We start from the raw sequence: 20,277 nt of genomic DNA, 5'->3' as shown, positions 1-20,277 counted from the left end.
TCTGCTTCCATTACTTAATAAAAACTCATCAATGTGGAAAATGTCAACATAGCGGGGTGCTGCATGAAATGTAAATGATGCAGACCTTGATCAGAAGACTCACTAAATATTAACAATCCCTTTTCTTTCTTTATCTCTCTCTCTCTCTCTCTCTCTCTCTCTCACCACTAAAGGCGGACGGCTCGCCAGAGAAATGTTCTACATTCCACAGAATGCGTGTGGAAGAAACTGCTCGCTCGACACAGGTCTGGTCAAAGCTAACTGTGCCACACCTCTTTCTCTAATGCCTTGGGTCTGGAGAAATTCAGAAAACTCTGGAAATGCAGCGTGCAGTTCCAGGACCTTGTTTAACCAAAGGCAGTGTATATTACTCTGAGTTTGAAAGAAGGATTCTCACACAGCTTGGCACAAACAGCACCAGTTTGTTATCTTTGCCCGGGCAGGGCAGGTTGATGCCATTAGTTCAGCTACAATGCTGCTACACTGGAAAGTAAATAGGGAGAGGGTGTGACACACTGACTTTTGGCGTTCCTGCCTCAGAGAGACTTCTCCAGATGAAAAGTGTATTTTTGAAAACACCTGACAATGTTGTGATGGTAAATGGTGGTGTAGTCTTATCGACCACTCAAAGTGCTTTAGAATACATGCCGCATTCATACATCACATCCATACACACACATCAGAGGTAATTAGGGGTTCAGTACCTCACCTGAGGACTCTTTAACACAGCCGCAGCCGCCCACTTACGACGCTACTTAAGATTTAACTTGTTGATCTTTCTTCCGTTGTTGAGGGAGATTAAAGTGGCTATAATCGATATCTTTATACCATGTGACATGTAATGTGAGAGGCGTCGCTTAAAGTGACGAACCTGCAGAGAATTACCACCCAAAATCCCATCTGTTTTACCTCACAGCTGTATTGCTTTATAGGAGGTCTCAGGTCATTGTTTAACACGCTCACTGTTCTCATTGTGCTGTTTCCAGCCGCAGTTGTTTTATAGCAAAAAAAAAAAAAGAACATCAGACAGACACGGTTAGAGACCAAAATGCAAAGAAAAATACCGGGTGCTCTCGGTTATGTCGCAGTGAGTCTCCAGGGGAATGCAAGGTGCTCTTGAAGTTAAAGTAAAGACACAATGAAACTGTAGAGTTAACCTCAGGCACACTCGCACACAGCCGAGGAGATGATAAAATGCCTTTACTGTGTTAGGGCATATTGGAGTAAAAATCCAGAACAAAGATCCAAAATAAGGGAGTAAAACACCGACAGGTTTTGACCCCTACAGGGTCTTTCTCAAGGCGTTGTTGGAGGAGGAAGTAAACCAGAGTCGAGTGTCGTGATTCCTTATATAGACCGATCTAACCGGCATTGCAAGAGAGCTATAAAAACAAGAAGATGTTGATTGTCAGCATGATTCTTTAAAATAAAAATTACCAATAAAATACCAACCAGACCAGCTGGTGAACACAGAGGAGCGTTTAGCAGCTAAAGAGACGGATATTTCCCCCAGGAGTTGGTAGAGACCAAAGGCCGAGCTAAAAGAGAGTCAGTCTTTGCTAGCTGGACAGAAACATCCATTTCTTTAATTGAATGATAATGTTGCTCCGTAACTGCCCAATGTGCAAATAAGCGACTGTGCGCCAACAAGTCCGTCACATCAACTTAAATGTTAATACTGTGTTCACAACTTGTTTCCACTGCACCCGAGTAGCCAAACAAAAAGGGGTCACTGTTGCTACCGCAGGAGCTGAAAGTCTCCCTCACTTCTCCAAGAAATCAATTTCAGAATATATCGATATATTTGAGGTTTTGATGTCGACGTTCACGTGTTTCATTATGTTCACATGATATAAACAACAGCGGGACCTCTCAAAGATATTGCTGTAAAGGACCACTAGAGATCAGAAACTCCACAGGGTGCCTTGAAGTTATTAGTCATGCCTGTCACTGACCTGCTGACAGCAGTCCAATTAAGACCACTTTCAAAAAGCATAAAATGAGATCTAAATTATTGGCTGTTGAACAGAATACAAATAGAAAGATTTATGTACATCATACTTTTTTCAGTAGCCATTTATTAACTAAGACACACTGTATACTGTACATTAATGGCTGTATCACTGTGTAAAACCAGATGCTACTGTACAAACAAAAAAAATCTATGAAGCATGATCACACACCCTGGAGGTGCCTCAAACAGACAGAAAAGAAACAGGATGCTTGTTTTTTATTTAGAGACTACACACTGTAATTTCTGTCTCTCCCCCCCCTTGTAGTATAATATTGACCAGGCATGCCTCCAGAAAAAAAAAAAGAAAAAAAAGTGAATCCCCGCGGTTTGCTCCAACTCAACACGCATCAGTGGCTCTGTGAAAAATGCCCAATCAGTATTCATATGCTGAGGAGAGCTCAAGCTCCCAGATATCTCGAGAGAGAAGCTGGAATGAGACGAAGGATGGTACTGAATACCTAACACATATCAATCCTCTCCCTCACTCTAATCAAACATTAAGCCTCTAAACTGTACACTCACCGCCCGTGGAAAAGACCCGGCTGCAGGTTTTTGATCTCCGAGATGGGTTGTGTTTTGGAGTGATAAGACAGATGTTTGTGTGGCTGTTAACAGCTCTCAGGCTGCCAAGTGGGTTCGCTGCTACATTGCATTGCATTTCAGTTGATTTTATTTCACAGACCCTCCAGCTCCAGACGCAGGCACCTGGCCAAAACAATTACACAGTAATAACTTAAAGCACCTGAGTTTAGCGCACAAAGTGAATACTAAATGACTGAAGCTCCGTGTGAACTATTCATGTGTGTGTGTGTGATTCCAGGGAGCTTTGACATGCAGTTTGACCTTCAAGTCGGGGTGGGTACTCTAGTTGTGGCCAAGCCCCTGGATGCAGAGGTGCAGTCTGTGTACAACATGACTGTCCAGGTGACAGATGGGACCAACTTTGCCACAGCACAGGTACACACACTTTTGATTTGTTATGCACTGGCATTGGCTCTTACACACACTCCAGACCACATCAAATTAAATTATTGTCGCCTCTTCCGAGGGAGGCTGTTTACTCTCAGCTTTCGTCCTTCCTACACACACGCTTCCCTTTTTCTGAAATTATCTCTTGCTGACTATGAAATGTGCTTTTTGTTGTTTTGTTTCTGTGATCCTGCTCTTCTTGGCTGGCCTGCTAGGGCTGCCGTGTAAGGGAAATCCCTGATATCAGTGGATTAATGGGATTATCCTGAGCAAGTAAAGGTCAAGTGTTTCTATAAATATAAAAATTGCCCACATCACTCTCGGACAACACACTGTCCGGCTCAGAGAGGCACCATAAATATTGCTTTACCTTGATGTGAATAGATAATAATAATAATAATAATAATAGTTTCAATGGTATCTCCCCCCTTGCAAATGGAAAAATCTGGGGGGTATACGACCCTACAACTGTGTCAGGTATTATCAAAGCTAACTCTACACAAGGGCCCTTATCTTTATGGATAATATACTGAGCACAATTCCGGTCTGTTCCTACAGTACCTGACTTTTCAAACTCCTGTCTGTCTGTCACTCAGGTGTTCATCCGAATACAAGACAGCAACGACAACCCTCCCGTCTTCTCGCAGCCGGCCTACGACGTCAGCGTCTCAGAGGACGTGCCGGTTGACACGGAGCTGCTGAGGGTTAGGGCGTCAGACATGGACGAGCGTGCACGTTTGAGCTTCTCCATCTATGGCAGCGTGGACCCGGCCAGCATGAGGCTGTTCAGGGTCAATCCTGGTACAGGAGTGGTCTACATAGCGGACAGGCTGGACTACGAGGCCCGAACGCAGCACATCCTCACTATTATGGTGAGAAAGGGGAGACGATGAAGAAATTCTGCTTGGTTGGCTGCTACCGTGAGCCTGCCTGTGTGTGGGTGTGTGGGTGTTAATGTATGTGTGTGTGTCCCTGCGCACTCTTCCAAATGATGCTTCTCTTGGCAACTCTGCCTGCCTTACTTAATTTTAGCTGATTTCTTTCATTTATCGCCTCATACAACGCTATCTATATTCATCTCTCATTTTGCTTGATGCTGCTCTAGGTCAAGGATCAGGAATTTCCATTTAACCGTGACCTGGCTCGTATCCTGGTGGCGGTGGAAGATTCCAACGATAACATCCCCTACTTCACCAGCACCGTATACGATGCCGTGGCCTATGAGTCTTCTCCCGTGGGCACTTCTGTACTGCAAGTTACAGCCTTAGACAAAGACAATGGGATTAATGGGCAACTCACGTACACTGTGGAAGCAGGTGCGATGCTATCTGAAAGTAAAGACATTTATTAGTTCTATTTCTTTCTTTTCTTCTGTTTTAAACAGAGTCGTGACTGAACGGTGACTTGCTCTTTAATGCTTTATCAGAGGAGAACAAATTGGGATTAAAATTCTATTTTTCATATTTACCAGTAATTTTTGTAACCTTTCTGCTAATTTCAGGTAACACCGCTGGAGTGTTTGGCATAGATAATGCCACAGGCCTTATCTTCGTTGCCAGGGACCTGGATCTCACCTGTGTGGGCTTTTACACCCTCACCGTTCGCGTCACAGACAGTGGATTTCCTCCATTAATGGCGACAGCTTCAGTTCGCATCTCAATGATACTCTCCGACTTTTCTAAACCCAAATTTTCCCAGAAGGAGTATCAGGCTGAGGTAAAGAGAGAAATGGCTGACTGAAAAGACGGGTGTATGGGAGAGAGGGTTAGCAAGTGAGGGATTGATGGAATCAACAAAGGCTTGAAGATGATAGGGAGGGATTAAAGGTCCCATATTGTATAAAGAGAGATTTGTCTAGTTTTAGGTTCTATATTAATACTATGAAAGTATCATAGTGTTCAGTCTACAGAGAAATGCACACAGTCTGTATTCAGAAACTGAGCCTTAAAACGAGCCATCAGGACGTCTGTAACTTTGTGATGTCACAACTAAGCAGTCACCACTCTCAGCCCAAAGCCCCGCCCACCATCCAACCTTGCAGGATTTGGCTTTACCTGAAATCTGCAACATTTTTATTCTCACTTAGAAAGCATTCAGTCAATCAGAAGAGAGGCTCAGAGTCTCTCTTCTGATTGGCTCACCGACCTGTTGTTGCTAGAGCTCCAAAGAGAAGCCTGAGAGAGGAGATGTAAGACTACAGTGAGTTGGTTTTTGGTATCTTCTTAAGGATATCAGAACTTCAAATAAAACACACATATGGGACCTTTAATGGTAAATCTCTGGACAGATATTCAGCAAGTAAATATAGTATAATCAATCAATTTATGCACATAACTCATTAAAGTGCCTAATTTTTTTTTATCACCAATGACTGTATTTACAGATAATGGAGAACAGCACCATTGGAACTTATGTGACCACCGTCAGCGCCCTCAGCCGCTCGACACTCGTTTATGACATCATCAGGGGAAACGAGGAGCGCTGCTTCTTCATTAACCATCACACCGGTGTCATCAGCACACGCAGACTACTTGACTTTGAGGTTTGTTCATGTGTCTGCATCTCGCAAAACTCAATGTAGACATGATTCTTTTAGCAGGAGTCAGTCATGTGCAGATACAGTTGTGTGCAAAAGTTTGGGCAAATTTCATATTTTGTTAATTTTTCAAGTGAAAAGAAGTAATAATAAATAGAATAACAACCCCTGCAGCTGTTCTTCAAAGATTAATGCAATGTTATGTCATGAACTTATGGAATATTTAAAAATTAAACAGTAATTGTGGCATGTGCAAAGGTTTGGGCACCCTACGGAGTCAGTACTTAATAACCCGCCTTCGGCAGATATCAATGCTTATGGACGCTTTTAGTAGCAACTCAGAGTCTTTATTTTCTTGATTTAGGAATTAACACCCACTGTTCCTGCAGTTCACATCAGGTTCTGGGATATTTTTAGGCTGTCTGGCACACACAGCCTTGGTTAAGATCCACCCACAGATTTCCAATGATGTTCACTGTAAGGGCCGTTCTGCCTGTGTTTTTCTCAAAGTGGTTCATGGTGGATTTTGAGGGTTTGCTTTGGATCATTGTCCTGCTGTAAGAGCCAGCCTCTTTTTAGTTTCACTCTCTTGACTGACTTCATTTGCATACAGAATTTGCAGATATTAAGTAGAATCCATTCTTCTCTGTGCGATGTGTCCTGTGCCAATGACACACACAACCCCAAAGCGGAATATTTCCACCCCCGTGATTAACAGTTGGCAGGGTGTTCCTCTCATCAAATGCTGCTCCTTTATTTTCTCCAAAAATGCTGTTGGTGATTGTGGTCAAAAAGCTCAATTTTTGCTTCATCTGCCAACAGCACTTGTTTCCAAAACAACTCTGGCTTATCCAGATGTTGCTCTGCAGACTTCAGACGTTGACTTTTGTGATGAGGTCGCAGGAAACTTTGCTTTCTGATGACTCCTCCATGTGGACATTGTTTGTGCACAGTGGAACAGTGCTGCACCACTCCTGTGTCAGCGAAACCTTCCTCCAGCTCCTTAACAGTCACATGGGGTTTTCGCATCACCCTTCTGCACAGCAGATGTGCAATTTTATCAGAAAGTTTTCTTGGACTGCCGGATCTTGTCTCGACTTCCATGGTTCCCTTTAGCTGCCATTACTTAATTGCATTTCGGACAGTGGAAATTTCCAGCTGCAACTGCTTTGATATCTTTTTACGTCCTTCCCTGCTTTGCAGGCATCAATTAGCTTCATTTTCAGATCCTCAATCAGTTGCTCAGAGCAGACCATGGCTGTTGAATGTTACCACAAGGTTCGAAGTCAGAGAATTTACCAGCGCTGGAAATGTCAAGAGCCGCAATTCCTAATGAGAATTCTTGACCTCACAAGGCTTAAAGAGTCAATTAAAGCCTAATGATTTTACAGAATTCTGCATGTATTACAAGTAAAAACTTTTGCACTGTTCAATTTTTTTACGTTCCTGAAATAAAAAGCAGCAGTGCATTCATATTTGCAGAAAGGCTCATATTAATGTCTGTTTCCAGCACAGGTAGTATTTATTTCTTTTCACTTAAAAAAATCTACAAAAGTATGCAGTTTCCCAGGGGTTCATAACTTATGCACACAGCCTTAGCATTTTAAAACAGCACTTTTCCTCATTGTGTTTCTTTGCTTTGGCAGCAAACAACATCCTACTTTCTAGTGGTGCAGGCCCTGAGCATGGCTGGAATGGAGGCCAGCACCTCTGTCATCGTCCAGGTGGGGGATGTCAACGACAGCCCACCTGTCTTCCAACAAATCAGGTATCAGTGTTGGTCAAAGCCAACTGACAGAGTGGAGGCTTGGCGCTGATGTGCTCCCATGCTGTTTACTGAACCGTGTTGAGTACTGACAGCAAATAGTTGTCAGCAGTGATTTTTATGTGTAGCTTTCCTCTTTTACAGCAGTGTCCTCTCTTTTTCGATTTTTTTTTACTTTAACAGGTATTTGGGTGAAATCAGTGAGGCTGCTCCAGTCAACAGCGTGGTCCTGGGAAAGAATGGGAACCCTTTAGTTATCCAGGCGACGGATAAGGACCGCAATCACAACGCCCTGCTAGTGTTCCAGATCATAGACGACACCGCTCGCATGTTTTTCAGCGTGGACTCTGGGACTGGATCGATTCGGTAGGTGACATGAAGAGGTCAGAGGAGGATGTCTGACAGAGCCCGAACCTTATTGGATTTTTGGGGCCAATGCCAATTTCGATATTAGGGAGTAAAAAAAAAAGTGAATTAGATAAAATAACTATAAAAATAAATAACTATAAATAAAAAACATGAACACATATTTGTTCATGTTTTTATAATTTTATTTTATTTTATTTATAGTTATTTATTATAGTTATTAAAAATATATATTATATTCATATATATTTAACTTGAATGAAAACAAAGGATCAAATATACATAAAATACTGCCTATATAACTTGACTGGACCCAAGCATTCCACTGCATTAATGCGTCTTGATAAAAGTATTCATATCAGCACATATCGGAGAAAATATGCGCCGATACCGATATATCTGTGATAAATCTAATCTAATGTCTGATTCATCTGATTATAAACTGATTTAGCACGTAATCTTTTCTTAATTGAATGCTTCTTAAATTTTAGAACAATTGCCAGTCTGGACTATGAAACCTTCTCCGAGTTCCTCTTCCGGGTTCATGTTAGAGACAGTGGCCAACCTCCCAGGAGTGCCGACAGCCCAGCAGAGGTCCTTATTAAGGTAAGTCAATGACGTATAAATCAGCTTTCACTGCCTCACAAACCATTAGATTTGGCTTCAACTGAAATCTGTGTTTCTGCTCTGTGTAAGGTGATCAACATCAACGACTCGCCTCCAAAGTTTTCCCAGGACGCTTACGAGGCAGTCCTCCTCCTGCCAACATACATGAGAGTCGAGGTCCTCAGGGTTGAAGCTTTTGACCCCGATATGACCTCTGACCTCACCCTTAACCCTGACAAGTCCATCAAGCCCATGCTAGTTTACTCTCTGGTGGACAGCAACGTGGAGTACTTCTCTGTGGAGCGCTACACTGGAGTTGTCACCGTCATCAATCAGAATCTCAATAAAGATCGTTACCGCTTTAATGTGAAGGCAAGTGACTGGTCACCAGTGGCCGTGTCATGTGATTAGAATTTCTGTGTATCCTGTCACTAGCTTAGATAAGCAGCATGCTGCTGGCTTGTACTGGCTTAGATAGTAATGATTCCCACAGGGAAGTTAGAGCAGGGGGTCAGCTCCCAGAGATATCCAGTGTCTTGATGTAGAATACTTCAGCTAGATGGGTGATCTGCAGGCAGAAAACAGCAATGAAACAGCATGCAACATCTTACTGAATATACATCCTCTGCATCAGCCTATTCTGAGTCAACTGTCATGTATATGTAATGAGCACTATCCCCGTCTGTTTGTGTCTGTTTTAAGGTTTGGGATGGACGTTTCTCCAGCATAGCGTCGATAACGGTGCTTGTCCGAGAAGCTATAGACAGTGGACTTCTCTTCACTTTCCCCGTTTACTCCGCATCCATCCCAGAGAACATACCCAACGTCACCATAGTGACTGTTGTCAACACCGTCGGCCACCGCCTCAATGAGCCGCTGAGGTACACGCTGCTGAACCCCGGCGGACGCTTCATCATCCGGCCGACCTGTGGGGTGGTGCTCACCACCGGTGTGCCTTTTGACCGAGAGGAGGAGGACAGTTACGAGCTGGTGGTGGAGGTCAGCAGGGAGGATGAGATACTGAGAGTGGCCAGGGTGACTGTACAAGTGCAGGTGGGTGAGGAGAGATGTGCATAAAAGTGTGTGTTCATGACGATCTTTATTCTCTCTCATGTATTATTTCCCACATGCATGGTCATGGTTGAAATTACACTCTATGCTTAATTTGCTTTGTGAAACAGCTTATTTACTCATTCATACCATTTTACATTGTCATTTTTGTCGAGACTGAAGTTCTCTACAGCTCATCTGTGCCATACGGACGTTTTTGTTTTTTGGGTTCGATTTTATGAAAGGATGCAGCCCTAATAGACATGTTGTTTTGGTTTGGAATATTTCAGTATGCATGATGCATAGTGGCTTCAATAAAACCACAGGAACAAGCAGATGGAGAATATACGCTACAAGCTGTAAGGGGCTGATTATTTAGGCCCTCAATTCGCACCAAAGTCTAGTTTTCAGCTCTCCTTACGATGACCTCATTAGGTTTTCTTAAAATAACTGTCCTTTCTCTAGGTGGAGGATGTGAACGACAATGCTCCAGAGTTTGTAAACCTCCCCTACTACGCTGCGGTGCAGGTGGAAGCGGAGCCGGGATCAGCTATTTTCAGGGTGTCGGCCGTTGACCAAGACTACGGTCTGAATGGAGAGGTGACCTACAGACTTAAAGAGCCGCACAGGAACTTTCAGGTGAGAGCTGCATCTTTCCTGCTCTTAATTTCATATAGATTATACAAAAAGTGCATCGTTATGCTCCTTGTGGTACAAACTACATCTTCCCTGCAGGTGAATCCTGTGACAGGAGAGCTGACCTTAAAGAGAGCCTTCGAAGTAGATTTATCTAACGCAGAGTACAAGCTTGTGCTCGTGGCCACCGACAGCGGCTTCCCCCGTCTGTCCAGCAATGTGGAGCTGCCCGTCACTGTGGTAAATAAAGCCATGCCGGTGTTTGACAAGCCCTTCTACGGTGTCACTGTCAGAGAGGACGTGGATATCTCCACCTCCGTCCTGTGCATCAACGCCACCAGCCCTGAAGGCCAGAGCGTCATCTTCAGCATCACGGACGGAGACACTGCGCTGCAGTTTGACATCGGCTTTGACACGGGAGTCATCAGCGTGATTTACGCGTTAGACTACGAGACCATGCAGTACTACCGCCTAACAGTGAAGGCTACAGACACACTGACGGGTGCAAAGTCCGAGGTCGACGTGGACATCGTCGTGCTGGATGTAAACGATAATCCGCCATTGTTCCAGAACAACTCGTACGCCACTGTGCTTCCTGAGAACTCCATGATCGGAACGACCGTGTTACAGGTGTGTGTGCGTGTTTCTTTGTTTACCGGGTCAGCCCAGTGTGTACTCTTACTGAATGATTGTTGACACTTAAGACTCACTTCAGCAGCATTGTGGGTGAATATCAGATGCCAAATCATTTATTTATGAGAAGATGGTGTGATATTTCCCTAGAAATTTCCCAGTGGAAGCTCTTGACCTTTAGCAGATAATAGACCAGTTGAGATACATGTTTGCACAAGACGATTCTAAGACGCCACTGCATTGAATTCATTGATTTGTGTGACACTTTCTTTAGTCAGTCATCAAAACAGGTTATTGGTCTCATTTGACTGTATTATTGAACTTTACGAGAATCTGGATGGCAATCAAAGAATAATGGATCAAATTAATGTTCATCGTAACTTTAAATACACCTGGGCTTGGTAGTGCAGTACTGCTCGCTTCATAGGTCATCCTATGTAAATGCAATCGCGGTCTTCTGAGACACTGTCATACATATGAATAACAATGAAATTTTGTTATTGCATCTCAAACACATGATCAAACCAACAGTAAAATATCTTCCCTCCTCTACCTCAACATGAATACAACACTTCTGGAATTATTTTCAGTTTCTCATGTTTCTGTAATTGATAATCTGACATTTTTAAACAAAAATAATCTTAATTTTTTGATGTGGTGTTAGATGCAACCGTATCCTCAGTGAAACCCAGAACTGTATTTACTTTTTATGCTTCTGCGCCGGCGACAGCCAGAGCCGGATGATATATCAGTAATGCGGCGCCTTGACTGAACTTCTTCAAATTGTGCACAAATTACCAGATTGTGGTGGTCAAAGGTCAAGGCCACGATGACCTCACAAAACACGATTTTGGCCTCTTGAATGTGGTATTTCAAGACCACCTTGAGGAAATTTGTTTGGATTTGGCACAAACATTCACTTGGATTCAAAGATCAACTGATTAGATTTTGGTTAACGAAGGTCAAAGTTCAAGGTCACAGTGATCTCACGTTTTTGTGAATGCAATATATCAGGAAGGCCCAGTGGGAATTTCATTTACTTCTGGAACGCTGTGACCTCACAACACACGTTTTTGGCTATAACTCACATATTCATACACGAATTATGACTATTTAACTCAAATGTCTTTAAGGATAAAAATTAGGCAATAACATTTTAAATCCAAATGGTCAAAGGTCAACTTCACTGTGACATCATAATGTTCTCTTCTGGCCATTATTTAGTGCTGTAAGATTGTGACCATATTTCCTGCAACTCAGCTGCTTAGCCGCTGTATACAACGTGAGGCGGTAATTCTAGTCACAGTTGGACTCAATGTGTTTATCAGGGTAAACTAATCAGACCTCATCATGAATAATGCATGAGGGCGTGAAAAGTTTGTTATTCTCACTGTAGGTTTTCGCTCAGGACCAAGACTCAGAGAAGAACGCTAGAGTGAGCTACCAGATCCTGTCCGACATCTACAACAGCAGCGACTTCTTCCACATTGACAGTAACAGCGGGCTGGTATTCACGGCACGCCTGCTCGACTATGAGCTCGTCCAGCGCTACAACTTCATAGTCAGAGCGACGGACAGTGGAGACCCTGCCCTCAGCAGTGATGTTAGTGTAACCGTGACTGTTACTGACACGAACGACAATCCACCTAATTTCAGTCAAACGCTGTACGAGGCCTTTGTCAGCGAGCTGGCTCCCAGGGGACACTTTGTGACTTGTGTTCAGGCGTCAGACGCTGACATCTGCGATGCTCACAGGCTGCGGTAAGACAAGAGAGCAGCTTTCAAAAAAAGGAAAAAAAAGAAAAAAAATTCTGGATTTGGTGTCTTTGCAGTAATGCTTTGTGCCAGTGTTGCTTAGATTTTCTGTACATGGTTTCACATTGAAGAAAGTTGAATCTGTTCTCAAAGTTTTCCATTCATTCTGTTTTGAAAAGCACAATTGTCACCAGGCTATTTTGTTTTGTTGTTCTGGCCAAAAGAATGTTTCATGTCATTTTCACTCCTTTCACTCTCATCTTTTATTTCTCAGGCATTTTTCATCCAGCACTTGTCAAGAAAAGTAGATACTTTGATTTCCAGCAGCTCCTGAGCAAAATAACATTGCCCACCATTATCATCATTGTACTCATTTTTTTTTGTATTTGCCCTCAGCTACAGTATTCTCTCAGGGAATGAGAGGATGACTTTTATGATGGAGCCAGATACAGGGGTGCTTAGTCTGTCTAACAAGAGGAGACAAGGCATGAAACTCTCATATCAACTCAATGTGTCTGTGTCGGATGGAGTCTTCACCAACACCGCTCAGGTGAGGCAGTGTCTCTACACTTACAATTTACTTCTGTCAACTCATTTGCTCTTTTGTTAACCTCTGCAAGGTTGATACACAGCAAGCTGAGTGACCTGTAGTAACCCCTGACTTCAGATTTATAACACTTGCAGCTGTCCAGTACGACCACAGTTAGTTTTTTTTTTTACTACTGGCTGCTGAGCAGCTCTGCAGTTGGAGGTTAATGTGTGTTCGTGTCATATCAGATTTACTACGAGGATGAGCTGCCAACTGGAAAAAAAATGTTCACATCTGTCTCTTAGTGGTAATTACAAGTGGGACATGTGGGGTTTTTTTGGCTCTGTTTCACCACGTCTCTGATAGCCAACATAACACGATGTAGCAATAACATGTCACCCCATTCTTTTGTTTCCTCTTCCTCTGACATGATGTGAACACAGCGTTCCTGGGGCCAGTTGCACAAAACACCTTTATTTAACATTCTCCTTAAAGCCTGAATTATGGTTTCCTTAAAATAAAAACAGTTGCACAAAATACCATTAAGTCTCATTCTTAACGTTTCGTTAAAATGTTCCCTTAAGTATTTATGGTTTTTATTTAAGGTAAGAAAAATATTAATGGTAACTCTGACTGTCTTAACTTCAACATGGCCGAGTTTATGGTGATAAATTAAGAAAATAAACACATCCCAGGAGGGATGCAGAATTTTACCGCTGTAAAATCTCCTTCACCGCTGCAAATGCCTTAACTAAGGAAACCTTTTAAGAGATTCTGGGCAACGCCCTTAAGTAACTCCATCATCTAAGGAGAAATTAAACCTTAAGTGCCATAGAAAAACTCAAGGTGTTTTTGACATGATCATCTCGGAGTGATTATTGTGATGGCATCAACAAAACATCAGCGGACCATGAGGATGATGATGGTAGCGATGATTATTATTATTAACAGTGACTTTGATTCACAGGTGATTGTGCGTGTCCTGGGAGCTAACCTGTACAGCCCAGTGTTCAGCCAGAGGTTCTACCTGGCTGAGGTCCAAGAAAATGCCACTCCAGGGTCAAAGGTCATTCAGGTAATTTTACTTCCTCACTACTCATAAGAAGTAGTGTTTCCTTACAGGAAATTTTCTACATTAATAATGCAATGGAAACTCAATCTAATGTTCTTTCCTGGATTTCTGTCTGGACCTCCAGGTTCGCGCCACAGACGAGGACTCTGGGTTGTTTGGACAGATCACCTACTCATTCATCAATGACTTGGGGAAAACTCAGTTCACCATCGATGCAGATGGAGTCATATCCACTCTTCAGAAACTAGACAGAGAAAATCCTCTGAACAAGGACATGGTGCTGACCGTCATGGCCCTGGATGGTGGAGGTATAATTTTGGACACTGAACAGACAGATCCCACACTCCTGACGATTTATGAATAGAATCTCTTCACATTTGTATTGTGTTATTTTTCCAGGCCGTGCGTCCTTTTGCACAGTGCGAGTGGTTCTTGCAGATGAGAACGACAATGCCCCTCGGTTCAGAGCTGTGGAGTACCGCATGAGCATTAAAGCAAATGTTGCCAAAGGTTCTCTGGTGACACAGATCCAAGCCACTGACCCTGATGCTGGATCTAATGGCCGGATCACCTACTCCCTTTACAGCGAGGCACGGCTGTCACTGGTTGACGTGCTGGAGGTCACTACATTTAACTCTTTATTTTCACATTTTCTGTTTTCATACAGCTGCAAATATATTCTCAGTTCCCTCAAGAAAAAGAAAAAACAGGTCCAAACCTCAACAAACCTGTTTGATGAGAGTGAAATTTATTAAAAGTGATGCTTTTACCCTCTTTTTCAATTAAGAGATATTCTCAACTGACACCCCCTCCCCATCTCAGTGGATTAACAGCCATCTGTTAGCTTTAGATTATACATTTCTACTCATCAAATCAAAATGATGTTGCATTAAGATTGATGCTTAAGTCGTTAAAAAGGGAAATGCAATTAAATAACAGACAAAATGAACATCAACAACTAAATGAAAGAAAAAAACTGTAGTATAAAAGGTTAACGTGACATGAATGAATATAAAAAATTAGCAATAGCTTATAGATATAGATAGATAACAGGAAATTCATTGAAATAAAAAGACAAGTTCTGTGAAGCCAGACGCCATTAAGTGAAAATAAAGAGGCCAAAACTGTGAGAGCCTATTGGCTCAGACACAGCTGAGTTCAGACTGAGTCAAGGATCTAAGCTCTGTTAGTAGGATTATTATTTCTAAAGTAGATTTAAATAACATTGTCATTTTGCTGGTGCCCAGGTGGAGTCAGACAGCGGTTGGATGATGACTAAAAGCACGGTGGACCACCTCCAGGGGACCGTGCTGTCCTTCTTTGTCAAAGCCACAGACTGCGGTTCTCCAGCCAAACACTCCCTGGTGTCGGCCTTCATCCACGTGGTCCCTCCAGATGCATTCGTTCCCTCCTTCAGCCAGCCCCAGTACTCCTTCACCATCCCCGAGGACACGGCAGTAGGAACAGCCCTGGGCTCTGTGTACATGGGCCCCACACAGACCGGGTTCTTCACCGCAGTAGGTGGGGAGACGCTCGACAGCAACGAGGGAGGGACTTTCCTCGTGGAGAGGGAGACCGGTCTGATCCGTCTGGTCAAGCCGCTAGACTATGAGCAGGTCAGCAACTTCCGCTTCAAGGTTGCAGCGACAACAAGAAGAGACCTGATCGAGGCCGTCTCCACTGTGGACGTGGAGGTTAAGGTTGGTGATAGAGTAACACAGAGACCGTTAGCCTCTTTGTTTCTATTTTTTATTTTTGAATTTAATTAAAATGACTAAATCAGTATCAGACCAGTGTAAATAAACACTGATAATTCAACATTGCTGCAAAACATGAGAGCAAGTACGACTTCAAAGGAACTTGCATGTTTAAATAATTTGTACATTTTCTACAATGTTGCAGATTTTTCTTAAATATGTACAGTAGTACGATTTAGAAATTCAAAAGAAATCTTCAAAAACATCACAATAAAGCAATGTAAATGCTTTAAATTAATTTAAAAAAAAATTTGAGGGAATTTTAACTTCAGTGAAGATTTGTCATTTTGCAGATCCTGGATGTGAATGACAATAAGCCAGTGTTTGAGACCAACACTTATGTAGCGACAGTGATGGAGGGTATGCCTGTGGGGACGAGAGTGGTTCAAGTGCGCGCTCTTGATCCAGACTGGGGCTCCAATGGACAGGTGTGTGGCAGCCAAGTTCAAGTGGCAGTAAGTGGGGTGTTTTTATTCTTTTTATATTTTGCTACTAATGAAAAAGTTTTTTTTTTTTTTTTAAATTGCAGGTGACTTACAAACTCGGGCCTCTGCGCACCTACAACTCGGACTTGAAGAAGGACGCGCGCTCCTTCACTGGCCCCGTCAAGTTAAATTCCGTCTTTGCCCTTGACAGCAAAACAGGCTGGATCACCACAGTGAGCCAGATGGACCACGAGGCCTGCTCCAGCTACAGCTTTGAGGTGGTGGCCTCTGACCTGGGGGAGCTACAGTCCCTCTCCTCCACCACAGTGGTAACCATCACAGTGTCAGACGTCAACGACAACCCGCCACGCTTCGAGAGGGAGCTGTACCGGGGCGCGGTGAAAGAGAGCGACCCCCTTGGTGAGGTGGTGGCTGTCCTGAAAACGAAAGATCGAGATGGCACGGATCAAAACCGTCAGGTCAACTTTTACATCACCGGTGAGGAGGTTGTGAGGACGCTAACAGAATTCAGCTCAACACATTCTTGTGCTGCAGTAATATTCCCTCATGCAGGGAGATAATGTTGAGCTGCATAAAAATTATTCATTGGCCTAATGGGGTTGTTATTAGTAAAGGTCAAATTTTAAATAAATTTTAACTGAAATGTCAAACGTGACTAACCTTTTGTTTTTTATATTTCCTTTTCACTTTAATACGCCAAGGTAGACATTATATAACACAATATTTCAAGCAAGGTCAAAAGACCCTGTTTTTATTTATATTTTATAAAACAAAATATACACTGTAGTTTTCAACAGAGACAACTAGCCTGAAATCTTCTGCTTTAAATGATTCAAAATTATTAGTTGGAAATTCAAAGTCTTTCACAGACTCACACGAGTTTCTGGTCACTCACTCCTTTTTTTTTTATGGGAGCAATAAAACAACATTGTGAGGCCTCTCCAGCAAAGCTCTCACCTTGATGCTGAGTAAGATGTTTTCCATTCATGTAATAGCCCACTGTCTGATAATGGCTAAGGATGATATATTTTGGCCTGGTGTTCTGGCATTTAAAAATACTGATTGGCCTAATGGAAAGCATTGTAATAAAAGGTCAGATTTTTAAAACTTTGAAAAGGCCACTGATGCTTACACCACCAGCTCAGTTTACACTCCGATGATAGATGTTTATTGATTGCACCAAGTGGTACCTGCAGCATTTATGTGTGTGTGTGTGTGTGTGTGTGTGTGTATGTGTGTGTGTGTGTGTGTGTGTGTGTGTTTGTGTGTGGATGGATTAGCAAGACTTCCACTTTGTTTACAAGTCTGTTACACTACAGCTTCACCTCGTTTTTTTGTTGTGTGGCATCCTCACTTTAATTCTTCTCATCCTTGTCGTTTCCAGGGGGAAACCCGCGGGGTGTGTTCGGCCTGGCCCTGGTGCAGGGGGAGTGGAAGGTTTATGTGAGCGGTCTACTGGACCGTGAGCAGCAGGACTGGTATCTGCTCAACATCACAGCCAGCGATGGCCTATATGTGGCTCGCACTGCAGTGGAAGTTACTGTGATGGATGCCAACGACAACAGTCCCATCTGCAACCAGGTCAGAGATAAAAAAAGATAAAAAATGAAAATCCAAAGAAAGCAAACATAGACTGTGGGATGGAGCGAGATGAACTAACACTTTGTTTTGGTTTAAATCATTGTTTCAGTACTTGCCCTTTATCCACTGTTTGTCTCCAGGCTGACCACACTTCCCTTTCTGTCAAAAAACAAAAAGAATACATGATTTTTGTTCATATATTAATACAGTCATGTGCAGTAAGTATTAGCACAGTGCAAAGTTACTCAAGTATAGTTATATAGCACTTTAAAGGCACATAATGGAAGACAAACACACTCAGCAAAAACATGCAGTAGAGGAAAGACATAGTAATCCCACAATAATGATCCCATTTTACAATACCTGGTGACAATATACAGTATTATACAGTGTCAATTTTCTGATTGACAAAGTCTCGAGGATTAGTTAAAGACCCAGTTTCCACAAAAATGAACTTTTTCTTTGGTGATTTTTAAGGCTGGCTTAGCTCTGAAAATTAATGTGTTGAATAATGTTAAAATTTGCATATTCATGACTTTAGAGGAAAAAGCAAAAAAGTCAGTGGCTGCTGTAGTACAACAGGATTTGTTTAGTTAAAATATTGATTCTCTGTTCTACAGTATCCCTAACTACAAACTCAGTGTGAATTAATTCCAACAAATTGTCTTTGCACTGTATTTAAGAGGAGCTTTAATGTAGTGTGTAATTACAAATAATAATCCTGAAAATGTCCACAGTAAATATGAAAGCATGTACACAAACAAATGACAAGAATAAACAATAAAACAATCAACTTTAGCTTATTGTGCGAACTCCTACCTTGCACCTTTAGGAGTCATCCTAAAATGAGTGTTGATACTCTTCCATTGGCTGATCTATGAGCGGGAGATGACTGTGAAAAGGGATGATAATTGGGCTGTGCAGTCTTGTGGGAATATCCCTTTTCATTTAGAGGTATTCTGCAATTCTTCAATTTCACATAATTAGTTGAGAAACTTTCATTCTCCCTCTAAACTCTTACTAATTCTCTTTGAAATCAATCTCCCCCCGTCTCCCTGTTCTCCTCTTTTATTCCTTCTGTTCTCAGACAAGTCAGGCCTGTGTAGCTACAAAGTGGTTACTCTGACGTTACACTGCAGCAGCAGCATCAGATGTATCAAAAGACATTAAGTCTCAGACACTGTACTATAGCGGTGGTGTTAGCATATTGTTCACGGCGTATTTTTATATCATTATTTGGAGTTGTAGTAGTAGTTGTACCTGTGGGTGTAGTAGTAAGAGGAGCGATAGCATTTAGACTGGAAGTAGTAGTGGTAGCAGTAATGGACTGAACAGTACAGGTACTACAGCCACTTCTACTAGTAGCTATAGTATTAATCATTGTAGAGGCAGGACAAGAAGTAGTAATAGTAATAGGAGTTGTAGAAAAAAACTCCTCTGTTCTCTAATACCTTAATTTAATCATGTACGTTTATTAGCTATCATCTATTTTATAATCTGTTTTTATACTGTTTTATTTTTATTCTTATTTGCATTTTCTATGCTCCTTTTATTGCTGTTAAGCACCTTGAATAACCTCTGTGTGTGATGATGTGCTATACCAATAAATTTGGCTTGCCTTGCCCAGCAGTAGCAGCTGTAGTATTAGTAGCACTTGTAATACTACTGTCGCTAGTGATAGCAGCAGCTGTAAGTTTAGCTGTAGTATTGGAAGTTGTACAATAGTTCTTGTACTAGCCACATCAAGTATGTCCTTTTTAAGGGGCATTGTCAGTGATGTCTGAGATAATTGTTTGATTATTTTTTATTTTTGGTTGATATTATTAATTAATCAGCGGAATTATTTTTCACGTCAGAAAAGTCACAAAAGTGATATTTTAAATTATTTTTTTTTCCTAACAGAAGTCCACAATGCAAAGATATTAAGTTACAAACAGAGAAGGTGGGACCTCAGATTGTTCGGCTCCGTCACTATAAATTGATACTTGTCAATTAATTTTCTAATTTTCATAATTTCAGCTCTAAATATTGTTAAATCATTTACTGTGATGTGACAGCAGACAGCAGCAGGGCGGCATATGCTGCATTGGACTACTACAGTAACTTTCCCACTGGGCCAGTCTGTGTGTGGAAAAGTGAGGGCAGGAGTGAGAGGAGCAGGGTCAGGAGAGGGCACTTAACTGTGCTGTGCTTATTCCGTCAGTGAGGATAATGGATGTAGCGGTTTAATGTGTTCTTTGATGTTTCGGACGGATGTGTGTGTGGTTTTTTTTTTTTTTCAATGTGGCTTGTGAAAGTGTGGTCTCACTGTGTGCTTGTCTATATATGTGTTTGCGTGTGTGTCGTGACAGGCGGTGTATAGTGCCTCTTTTCCTGAGGACATTCCCACTAACAAGGGCATTCTGACAGTGGGTGCAACAGATGCTGACTCAGGCTCCAGTGCTGAGATTCAATATTCACTGTTTGGCATTGGGGTTGAAGATTTCTACATGGATGCAAACACTGGTACATTCAGTGATTATTATTTTCTTTAGATTTGTTTATGATCACAACAGTTAAAAC

At 42.2% G+C, this 20,277-nt stretch overlaps 1 protein-coding gene across 1 annotated transcript in view; it reads left to right on the top strand.

The window, feature by feature from the left end:
- Nucleotides 1-20,277, top strand: part of LOC130182915 (protocadherin Fat 3) — a 70,238-nt gene that overhangs the window by 25,123 nt on the left and 24,838 nt on the right. The window contains exons 10-32 of the mRNA XM_056398123.1: nucleotides 174-245; nucleotides 2,835-2,971; nucleotides 3,580-3,855; nucleotides 4,089-4,299; nucleotides 4,485-4,699; nucleotides 5,367-5,525; nucleotides 7,166-7,287; nucleotides 7,468-7,650; nucleotides 8,142-8,256; nucleotides 8,347-8,628; nucleotides 8,959-9,309; nucleotides 9,772-9,945; nucleotides 10,042-10,572; nucleotides 11,972-12,336; nucleotides 12,727-12,880; nucleotides 13,827-13,934; nucleotides 14,056-14,239; nucleotides 14,331-14,551; nucleotides 15,179-15,631; nucleotides 15,982-16,116; nucleotides 16,218-16,611; nucleotides 17,519-17,715; nucleotides 20,067-20,220. Of these exons, the coding sequence (XP_056254098.1) occupies nucleotides 174-245; nucleotides 2,835-2,971; nucleotides 3,580-3,855; nucleotides 4,089-4,299; nucleotides 4,485-4,699; nucleotides 5,367-5,525; nucleotides 7,166-7,287; nucleotides 7,468-7,650; nucleotides 8,142-8,256; nucleotides 8,347-8,628; nucleotides 8,959-9,309; nucleotides 9,772-9,945; nucleotides 10,042-10,572; nucleotides 11,972-12,336; nucleotides 12,727-12,880; nucleotides 13,827-13,934; nucleotides 14,056-14,239; nucleotides 14,331-14,551; nucleotides 15,179-15,631; nucleotides 15,982-16,116; nucleotides 16,218-16,611; nucleotides 17,519-17,715; nucleotides 20,067-20,220 (5,193 nt within the window). The remainder of the gene's footprint in view (nucleotides 1-173; nucleotides 246-2,834; nucleotides 2,972-3,579; nucleotides 3,856-4,088; nucleotides 4,300-4,484; nucleotides 4,700-5,366; nucleotides 5,526-7,165; nucleotides 7,288-7,467; nucleotides 7,651-8,141; nucleotides 8,257-8,346; nucleotides 8,629-8,958; nucleotides 9,310-9,771; nucleotides 9,946-10,041; nucleotides 10,573-11,971; nucleotides 12,337-12,726; nucleotides 12,881-13,826; nucleotides 13,935-14,055; nucleotides 14,240-14,330; nucleotides 14,552-15,178; nucleotides 15,632-15,981; nucleotides 16,117-16,217; nucleotides 16,612-17,518; nucleotides 17,716-20,066; nucleotides 20,221-20,277) is intronic.

Source organism: Seriola aureovittata, chromosome 15 (genome assembly GCF_021018895.1).
Source record: "Seriola aureovittata isolate HTS-2021-v1 ecotype China chromosome 15, ASM2101889v1, whole genome shotgun sequence".
In the NCBI taxonomy this organism is placed as follows: domain Eukaryota; kingdom Metazoa; phylum Chordata; class Actinopteri; order Carangiformes; family Carangidae; genus Seriola; species Seriola aureovittata.
The sequence above is the reverse complement of the archived record's forward strand: the minus strand, read 5'-3'. Positions and strand labels throughout refer to the sequence as shown.